This window comes from Nicotiana sylvestris, chromosome 5, assembly GCF_000393655.2.
Source record: "Nicotiana sylvestris chromosome 5, ASM39365v2, whole genome shotgun sequence".
Lineage (NCBI taxonomy): Eukaryota > Viridiplantae > Streptophyta > Magnoliopsida > Solanales > Solanaceae > Nicotiana > Nicotiana sylvestris.
Window position 1 is genome coordinate 119,759,096 of NC_091061.1, and position 11,678 is coordinate 119,770,773.

Genomic DNA, 11,678 nt, shown 5'->3' on the forward strand with positions numbered 1-11,678 from the left:
TGCTTTATTTATTGTCATGGCAAAACATAAACGTACAGGGAATTGTTTCCGCACGAATTTGAAAGGATATCCTTCATTTTTAGGTGGACTAAGTTGGATTCTTGGAATAAAAACATGTTTCTTAGCAGATTGACCCGTTGTAATTTCGGCATGTATAACATTATTGTCAAATCCTCTACAGATCATCCTTGTACCATTGCATAAGCCATTTGAAGGGTCCAAATTTCTAAGTAGCATAATGGGTGCATTTTCTTTCAAAACTAACCTATTTATGTAAATATAGATATGTTTAAATTTTTGTGTTTTTGTAAATTAAAAAGTACACACACATATATATACAAAGAGAGAGAGAGAGTGAGTGAAAGAAATAGTTTAAAAGAAACTGTAGTGACATATTAGGTTTGACGATGTACCTATGTGGAGGAAGACCATTTGGTGTTAAAATATTGAGGTATTCTTCTTGATAGTAGTTGTTGGTATCATCTTCTGCAGAGTCAAAACTAATAAATATCTTGCTTTCACTGGAAACTTGGCTATCAACATTTCATTTAGTTGATCTACAAATTCATTTCTACTTGCTAAGATAGCTCTTTCTGGTATGAACTATGCAGACTTGGAATTTTGATGTAGTGATGGAAATATTTCTCTTATCAAGCATTCATCTGGTCTTTCAACACTATTGTGTTTGACAACTATTTGTTCTGGAAGGCGTAATAAGTTATCCTTTACTGTTTGCTCGTCCCCATTACCAACACGTAGTAAGAAACCACTGAAATTTGGATCTGCTCTTGCTCTCATATTAGTTATAAAATGTATTTTTTCCATTAAAGGCCATAAATAGGATTTCACTAAACTTGCGTTAACCATCTCTGTTCTTGTAGATTTTGGAACAACTGCAATACTTGTCGAAAATCGCCTCCAAAGACCATTACTTTTCCACCAAAAGGTACATTGACATCCATTATATCTCGAAAACTCCTGTCAACTGTTTCAATTGTTTGACGCTTTGTCATGGGTGCTTTATCCCATATTATTAATTTTGCTTGTCCTATTAGCTTAGTAGCAGCACTTTGTTTTGACATTTTTGTTATAGTTGTATCATTTGTTTGAAGAGGTATGCCATATCTAGAGTGAGTTGTACGACCTCCTGGTAATATTGCAACTGCTACACCACTGGTTGCAGTTGCCAAAGCTATCATACCTCTTGATCTAACATTTGCTAGTAATGCACAATATAAGAATGTTTTTCCAGTTCCACAGGTCCATCTACAAAAAATAATCTTATTGTTCCAGAGTCTACACTATGTAATATGGTCTTGAAAGCTTGTGTTTGTTCATGATTCAACTTTGATTGTGCCTCATAATCTTCCACAGGTACTTTCATAGACGTTTCTTCAATTGTTTCTCTACATTCTGAAGTGATTGTTTGGCATGACTGTTGGTTGATTTTTGGTAAATCATATTTTTCAACACTTTTACCCATACTCTCCAGATAATAATTAACACTTTTTAGTGTACATTGGAGTTGAGTAGCAGGTGAATTTCTATGCATCCTTCGAAAGTCTTCTGACATATCATCGTAGTATGTTTCCCATAGATTTCTAATATCCGTTGGATTGCAACGAACTAAAATTGTTGCAAATAAACTTCGAAGAGCTGATGGCATTTTGAAAAAGACAGCCTCGCGTAAACATTCAGAAATGCTATTATCTGATTCTAATAATCCTCCTTGTTTGGCAGCTTCTTTGAATGTTTCACATTTTTTTCCATTAACAGTTAGCAAATCTTCAAATGAAAATGGACCTCTAACGTGGTTCAGTAATAATCTCTCGTAATATCTTTCACCTTCTCGGGGATTAGCTATATTATTTATTTATAAATGTTAATATGCATAATTTAAGAAGCGAACAATTATTTGAATTTAAGTAATAGTTGTCTTACCAATAGCAATCCGACCAATCACAGATCGTGTTTTTCTTTTTGTCCAAATTTTAGGCTGCGGATTCCAAACATAATGCTCTAGAAATTCTCTGTAAAGATAATTTCGTGCATCATCGTCTATTGAGCACATCCTGAAATACTCGGTGAGCATAGTATGCTTTACAGTGTCTGAGGCCATCACATTTCTGAGATTTTGCTTCTTCCAATAGTACACTAAAGTATGGTTACAATAGTAGAACATAAATATTGATGTAGTTGCAGGTAAAAAAATTGCATTAAATATTGCTATAAGAGTTAATTAATTTTAGTACTTGCTTGATTGACGGGTAGATGTAGTTGAAGGTTAATAACCGGAGGTTGCATTTCACTTAGATTAAACTCATAAATTCTCCATAGTGCTTCTGGCAGAGAGACCCATCGTGCATCTTGGAAATTTCTAATTTCATCAACTATTTTTTCGCCATCATCTGACTCAATATAAACTGCACACCCATCATGCCCTTTATATATATATTTGTAGAGATATTTTATTCCTTTTACTCCTGAGCAAACTTCTACATTGATATGGCAATTATGTCTCATCAACAAATATGGATTATAAGGCACAACCCATTGGTTATTCATATTCATTCCACGAACATTTACTGTTTTTCCATCATTTCTTCTCCTATAAATAGGATATCCATCTTTTCCTTGTATTGATTTGTTACTGAATGGTCGTGGATAATGGAATTTACATTGATCATCCTTCATGCATGGGCTTGTGCGCCGATTTTCACCGCAAGGTCCATGCATCATAGGCCTTATAACTAATTCATTCAGGTGCGGCTGTTTGTCCTTGTCAGGCAATTCTGCATAAATAAATCTATCATACTGGTCTGGTGTTGTTATCTTGTGACCTTCTTTAAGTATGACCAAAAGGTGTATATGAGGTAAGCCTCTCTTTTGGAATTCAATGACAAAAACATGTGCTGCAATAGGGCCAAATATTTCTTTATTGAAAATTTGGTCTTTAAGGTCTTGCAACTTTGCTCTAAAAACTCTAGTCACTAAATCTGGTCTATCTTGAGGGAGTTGACCTTCGCACAACTCTTCTTGAATCTCTACCCATTCAGTGTTACATGTCATCGTAATAAATATATCTGGTCTTCCAAAATATTGAACCAAAGTCATAGCATTCATGTAGTGTCGCCGCATATCCCTAGGACCCCCAATGAATGATGTTGGAAGTAATACCCTTTGAACAACTTTTTCTCCTCTACATTCTCCTGCCATGACACTATCCACGATACCTTGATATATCTCCCTTCTGAAATTTGATTGTTCAAATCTAAAATATTCCAGTCTTGTTGTTTCTAATTTTATATACATATCAACCACAAATTGTTGCAATAATCTACCACATAGTAGTATTATGCAATTATCTTCTTTGCGAATATGTAGTTTGTAATAATAATACTCTCTACAAGACACATATCCTTCAGTTTCACGATGGACACCTATAAGTATGATTTTTAAAGTGATAATTAATAATAATTTTAAACTCTTAAAAATGTATTTGCCTAATTCAAAAATATTATCTTGTTCTTCATTGGCAAACACCTCACTTGCAGATACAAATGTTTGTGCATTTGTGCTGGAACTGGCACTTTCATTTGTGGTACTGCAACTATTAGGAAAAAGTAAAGGATATTGCAGGGGGTCATAATAACCATAGTAATGTCTAACTCGATGTTTGTTGCCTGAATGTTCATGGACCAAAATATCTCTTTCAAATGGATATTAGGATTGTTTCCGTCTATCCAAATTACTGCAACTTGATCTACTGTCGGTTTGTTGTACACCCGTTGATCTAAAAAAGCAGTCGCTGCTATTCGAACTTGTAAATTTTGAAATGTCGGTTGATCTTTTAGCTGGGAAAAGAATTGTGCATATGGATTTTCATCCATTATTTTCCTGATTTTTGCCACGATTTCCTCCGATAAGTTTGCTTCCTGAAGTTTTGATATTCTATTGCACAATTCATTATCTGTATCATAGAAGTACAACTGAAAATAGCATGGATTATCATCATGTGGAACTAATGACGGAAGATGATGATATATTTGTCCTTGTGCCTTAAAAGTATAAACTCCTTTCCTTGAAGATGATATTTCTTTATCGAGCTTAACTCCAAAAGATGTAAAAGAAAATATCAGAAAAGAAAATATGCTATTATATGCTCTGATATTTTTTTGGAATAATTTGGCTTCTTCAGACTTAGCTACAAATAATTTATATAACTCTGACGGAACGTCATGGGTTGCCAATTTGATATATCCACTTCCGTAACAAAATTTTGGAGGCTCATATTGAAACCTCTTGGCATGACAAAATGTACATTCTGGGATTTTTTCCAACTTATGAGTATTTGAAGATGATAAGTTGCAAGTAGTTCCGTCTAAATGAAGCAGCGAAAAATATTATATTGTAATATTATTTGAAATTTGAAATGTAATGAAATAAAGAAAATCAAAATAAGTTAGTGCAGTAAATATACCTCCATTTTAGTTTTTTTCTGATAAAGCAATAAGTGACCAGTTTCTTCTTTGCCTCTTAGGTCATGTATCTTCAAAGGGTGCATCGCTAATAGGTTGAGTGGATGCAACATATTTTTGCACCCTTCGCAATGCTTTTTTAATGATAAAGCATTAAAAAACGTATGTATATACACAAATATTAATAGTTTGTGACAATTAATATAATATATACACAAATTAAAATATGAAGATTAAATAACGTATATATTTTATTTCTTTTAATTTAGGGATAGTTGATCATGAGTTAATTTATTTTCTAAGGTATAAATTGCGTCACCTGAATGACCCATCTTGTTTGTAGCATTATTTCCATCTTTATCAGTTACGTTAGATATTGCAATTGATTTTCGTTTGTTTCCTATTAAATTTTTTATGTTATGATATTAGTAATTGAGAAAAGGTTATATTAATATCAATTGAAAGAACTTGGTGAAGTTTACCTGTTATTTTGGGTTGGGGTTTGTCACGAATTGTCATGCTTAATTTGCCTGCATGAGACATAATTTTATTTTTTATTTCTCAGATATTTTGTATAATTTTATGTTATCCTACATAGATCAATTAATAACGTGATTGAATAAGATAAATTAACAATAGCCAATATAATATAGAGTAATAATTTTTAATGTCCGTACCTCAACAGGCTTCTTCCTTAAGTAAAATAATATTTTGTTTCATAAACGATTTCAGTTGATATTTAAATTTACAATAAAAATAAATTATTTAGCTAAATATATACCTATGATAGGTTGGGGCGTAATGCCTCTTCCGATTGAATAATTGCCTCTATGTAAAAATAGATTAAATAATCTGTAAAATGGATACAATTAACGTATTAGAAGAATTACGGTTGAAAATAATTTAGTGAAGAATGGAAATTTCATTTAATGCTCTGCCAGCACAATTTGTCTTTACATAATGATATAAAAATAATTAAGTTTACAGAATACAATAATACTTCTACAAATACAACTTGAGAAATAATAGTATTTCATAGTTTATTTGGCCATAAAGAAAGAGCACTAATTTTTATCTACTTTGATTCTTTTATTAGAAATAGGACGTTGATCTTCATTGTTTATTTTCGACCTTTTCCTTCGTATCTTTGCTGGTTTATCTTCTTCCAGAACTTTGATTGTGTCAACGTCTTGAAATACATGTATCTCTTGAGCTATTAAACTCCTTCCTGAATTTTCATTTTTCTTATCAATCTTGACAAGAAAAATAAATTCTTTATCTTTACTCAGCACCAACTTGCGGTAGTAATTAGATTCTTCCTTCTGCACAATTGAAGAACAAGAATACAGTTGAAATTAATTTATGTATTAAATTAAAATTTATGAAACGTATTTTCTTATTGAAATACTTTCAAAGTATTAGTACACTTAAATTTATAATAAAGAATATTCAGACCTTCGTAGAGATTGATTGAATATACTCCTTGACATCACAACCAAACAAATATTCTGCAGCGTCAAAAAGTATAACTCGAACACGTCGTTCTCCAGCATAAACTTCAATTCTTAAACAATATCTAAAATATTGTCGATTGTTTAAAAAAAATCATAACTGGTTCATTTAAATGAAATAATTAAAAGAGTTGTTCAATCTCACCTGCTTTCATAATCAACATTTTCTATGTTACAGTTACCACAAGTTGCAGTATCTTTTATAACATCAACTCTCTTGAAATATTTTTTGCATGAAGAATACCATGGCTCATCTTTATTTATAATGTCTGTAATTTTTACTTTGAACTTGTAATATATTTCCTGGACATAAACAATAAGAAATAGATTATATTATATTATATAAGAATTATAAAACATGTATATTGAGAACAGGTTTGTAGGAAGTTACATGTGCATCTGCAAGTACGCCATCCATAATATCAACTAACTTCACTTCTTTGGCACTTTTCATTGTCTTAGTTGGTATTAATGCAATATCTTTATTTTCCGCCTTCATGGAATCACGCCTATATTTTAGTAAGTATTATTGAAATGTATAATATATTTATAGGATAAAAAATTTAACACATCAAAATATTTATGAAACAATAATTAGAACAATGAATAAGATGTAGACGTGACGATTGTAAATTTGTTAAAGGAAACTTACAACCAAAACCTTGTAACTGAGAAATATTTGGCCCTATTTGCAGCACATGTTTTTGTCATTCAATTAAAAAAGGGAGGCTTACCTCATAATATTTGGAATAAACTTAAGAGAGGAGCATGCTTATTATTTGGTATTGTATTGTGTAATTTTTTTATAGCAAAATTTGTTTTAAAAATAGAAGCAGTCAGTAGTGTAAAATTATGTAGTAGAGATTGTAAATTTAAGGGTCCTATAGTTTTAATCATGATAACAAGGTTCAAGAGTTGATAATACCAGCAATATATCCATGACTACTAATGCAATAGAATTATCATAAGTACCAATTTCGGAGTTCTGTTGCCTTTTGGATTGTTGGATTGATTAGCACACTGCTGACAGGAATAGTTGATATTCCAAAATTTCCTAATTAAAGAAGTTGAAATTATTTAGAATAGTTTTAGTCCATAAAGTGTGAATAATATAAATAGAGGCTAAAGTGTGAATACTATAATAAAAACAATTGTTGGTGTATATACCTTTGTAAATTGAGACTCTAACATCGCAAAAGCCAAGGATTGGTTTATCGTATTTCATCTTTTCAAGAAGTTCACCATCATTTTCAGCAAAATCTTCCCATAAAGTGATAGATGTAAGATCAGACCTGTGTTTTAAATTAAAATTTTATTAGTTGTATTACCTAACCTATATAATACCTAAAATTTTTGGTTTTCATTGAAACATGCGTAAGATTAACTGACCTTTCATTTGTAACTATTATCTCTCTTCTCCTGCTACGACCTTCTCCAATAAGTGGTTTCACTGTAACTAAAATGGCAACTACATCTGCAAAGTAGGTCATTAGAGAAGTAGTTATAAGTATATAGAATTTATGCACGAAAATGATTTGTTTATTCCTATAAACAGTTACCAAAGATAGTGTCGTCAGTTAACCGCCTCTTCCAAGAACAAAAAACCATTTGAGAATTGTTGGGTGGAAATGTCTGTTTCAGATTCCTTGATGATAGTGTTGTCAGTAAAAGCTATTTCAACTTCTTTGTGAACCGAGAAGTAGTTTGGGTTGACACGATCTAGGCGACCATTTATAATGAAGTAACTCCTATTTGGTTCAAAGAAGTCTTTCCATTTCTCTACATGCTTATTAAAAAGTGTTGCTTGGATCTTTGTCCCCTATTAAAGGTGCAACAAACATTTTATGCTATTAAGAAAGACAATATAAATTAGTAAAGTATACATTATAAATGTAAAAAGTATTACCTCTTCATCAACTAGTATACGAGTTTTGAAAACACCTCCGTTCCTTTGGTTTTTGTATGGAATTACTTTACTCCTTCGAACAACAAAGACTTTTATAACCCAATCGGAGGAGTATTTTGGTACCTTGCTAATAGGTAAGCATTGTTTAGATAATTCTACTCCAGTCGCCATTTGAACTGAGCCTGTGATGGTTAGATGGATAGATGGACGAAAGTAAAATAATATAATAGTAACGATCTTGATGTTTCTATTATGATTTATTGTATCATTTCCAATAGACAATAGATTATAGCATTCGTAATGACAGACAAATAGTGCTGGCAGTAGCATTTGTTAATGCAGTGTAAAAATTGGAACTATCAATAATCATGTGAAAAAGTTGAAGGACTTCTTTGAACCAAATAAGAGTTAATATATTATTAATGACTATTAAATTATTTTATTCCCTACAAACTTCAGTGCACAAGGAAGTTAAAATAGTTTTAACTAACAATACCATAGTAAAGGAATCATCTAATGACATTCTCACCCACAAATATTTCAAATGATTTTGTATCCTTGGAAGAGGCAACATAATTTAGTGATGACACTATCTTTGATAATTAATACTCTCTCTCTTCCGATTTATGTGAAATTGTTTGACTGAATACGGAGTTTAAAATAAAATAAATTTTTTTGGAATTTGTGGTTCTAAACAAGTCAAAAAAGGGTCCAGAGTATTTGTGTGGTTATAAAAGCTTCTCATTAAGGGTATAATTGTAAGTTTAAGCTAAATTATTTCCAAATTTAGAAAGTGGTCATTCTTTTTGAAACAAATAAAAAAGGAAATAAGTTCACATAAACTGGAACGGAAGGAGTAATTTATATGAGTTTATGAATTATTTTTATACTTATCTCTAATTTCTTAATCTCATTCTTTTTAGATGTAATTTGCATGTTGTAACACGAAAAATACTCCTCGAGAAGGATGGACCCGGAGAAGATAGTACATTAATTAAAGTAAATTAAAATTACACACATGCAAATATTTTGATGTACTATATAAAATTACAACTTAGTAGGGATACACTTCATTAGGTTGGGCCTCATAAAATTAAAATAAGTAAAAGTTATCATATACATCTATGTATATTTACGCTGACTAATCATCTTGACCTCGACAAAAATTCTTCATATGATGATCTATATTGATTTTTTCACCGAAATTTAATTATTATAATAATATTTATAGTGTTTTATAAAATTATATGCATATAGCTAGGCATAGTTGCACGTGCCGAGAAACTAGTATTACTATCATTTATCACCTAGATTTATTATTTACTTAAATATCGAATTTGAATAAATCATTAAATCGTGATGATACTTCAATGCTCCTTTCTTTTTGCTCTTCCTTTTGCTTTTTTCCCCTTTCGACTAATGTACAAGACCTCCATTGGTTCTCCTGGTAATTCATACATTACATTACTTTTTGTATTTTTTTATCTTTTGAATGAATTATCCATCCCACTAATACTTGTGCTTCAACTTGTGTTTTATTTTAATTATTAAATGCCAAATTATGTAATTTCACAAGCAAATGGACTGCAAATTGATCTAAATTCTAGTACAACACTGGATCCAAGTAATTAAACAAAATGAACATTTAAAATATTCCTTATCATGCTAAACAGGACGACGTTCCCGGTCAAAGAATAATAAAGTAACATAAATAAAAACAAAATGTAAGCATTTGAAAACTAAAATGCTACTCCCTCCTATTCATTTTAATTTTTTATTTTTTTACGTGTCCCTTAAGAAAATATTAATAAAAAAAATTGACTACCATACCCTTATTTACTCTTCATATTTAAGTTTTATGCTATGTAGTCAATATTTATAACTTTTAAGAACAATTAATATTAAAAACAAAAAAAATTAATTATATCTTAATTTTCTAAAATGATAAGCATTTCCAACGAGTTATTTGTTGGAGTAGTAAATAGGACAGCTAAATTGAATTAGAGGGAGTACTTTATTAGGAAAATTATATAGTATAGACCCTCCAAAAAATAATAGCAGATAAATATATATAATAATATATATATATATATATATATATATAAAAATATATATTTTTATACGTAATTAATATATATGTATTTTTTATATTAACTAATGAATATAATTATTTTTGATTTATGGGCAAAATATGTAACTTGTCATACTTTTATTATCCAAATGAGAGAAACGAAGAGGGTCCACAGTCACACTGCTTTAATTCAAACTACAGAGTGCCAGCTTCTGTTGCCTTTCAGTCTTGAAAGTCGTAAGGCTGAAAGACGGATGAGAAAAAGAGGGAATACAATACTGCTTCATACAATAATATTACACGCATACACGCAATAGCCCGCTCAGAAACCTAGTGCTACCTTCCTTCCTCGACTTTTCTCCTTTAAATACTTTTCTGAATGTCACCACTCGACAAGTTTAGTTTTTCCAATGGTAAGCCCCCCATTTCCAATATATCCCCCATTCACATTCACATAGGGAGGGCAACGGGGCGGTGCGGGTTTAGATACATGTAGAGCGGTGCGGGTTTAAACATATATGGGTGCGGTGTGGGACGGATTAAAATAAAAATAATTTAAATCTTTGCGGGTGCGGGTTTAAAAACTTCGTCAAAAAGAAAACTCAATTTTTTGACTTTCTAGAGATGAAATTGATTCTACGTAATATATTGAAGCAAAATAAAGTTTCATATTGTTTGAACTTTAAACCCAATGCTTGCACGTCGAGTTCGTATTCTTTTATGACAAGTACTGATAATGTAATATCTAACACATAATGATTAATTAATTATTAATATATTTTATTGATCAAAGTAATATATCTACATGAATGTTTAAACGATAAGTATTTCGAACAATTGTAAAATATATTTAAACGAGTTAATATATCCATTGTACTTGTTGTTTTACATTATTTTTCACTAAATTTTCTAAGATAAATTGAACACAAGATTTTGATATGTTAAGATCATGACTGTCAGTGTGCGGTCTAAAGCTACAACTAGTGGCATCTTTGTGCAAAGCGCTTCAATAAAAAGAGAACACGTAAAACTAACAAAAAGAAGAAGAAGAAAAAACAGTTATGCGGGGCGGGTGGGCGCGGGTGTGGATGCGGGGCAGGTGAACGTGGATGCAACTCCTATGCGGGGCGGGTTGATATTTTGCGGGTTAAGAGAAAACCTGCACCGCCCGCACCGCTTGCCATCCCTACATTCATAGCAGTCTACAACATAACCCTATGTCCGTCTGTACACGTGAAAAAAACTTTTGAGCACCAATTAGTAGGAATGTTAATGGTTCGGTTCGGCAGGTTATTTTATAAAATTTATACCATACCAATTTTGCGGTTATTCTATTATGTATAATCAAAATTTGACTTTTCGAAACCGCTCCAATTATGTCGGTTTCTCTTTGGTATCAGTACGGTTCGATTAATTTTCGGTAATTTTTTTAAACGTCATGTAAAAGTCACTAGTAGAAGAATGCAATAATATGCGTACTTATATAAGACTTAGCAAAATTCTCTAGACATTATTACTGTTTAACGGGTGATAAATTAAGAAAACACTAAAGATGGCCAGAGTATAGATCCATTAACTATTCTACACTAGCGTAAAAGAAACTAAGCAAAGAAAAAAAAATACTAAATAACATGAGCTGAAATATATTAACCAAGCTGCAACTCAAGAATAAAGTCTATAAAAGATTAAATATTCAAAACGATAAATCTAAA

General features: G+C 31.1%; 1 protein-coding gene across 1 annotated transcript; it reads right to left on the reverse strand.

Moving 5' to 3' along the window:
- Positions 1–848: 848 nt before the first annotated feature.
- Positions 849–3,216, reverse strand: LOC104215018 (uncharacterized). Its single transcript, XM_070146829.1, has 4 exons — positions 2,253–3,216; positions 1,942–2,154; positions 1,347–1,860; positions 849–1,266 (listed from the first exon to the last, which is right to left on the reverse strand). The coding sequence occupies exons 1-4, from the start codon at positions 3,214–3,216 to the stop codon at positions 849–851; spliced, it is 2,109 nt and encodes a 702-aa protein (XP_070002930.1).
- Positions 3,217–11,678: the final 8,462 nt, after the last annotated feature.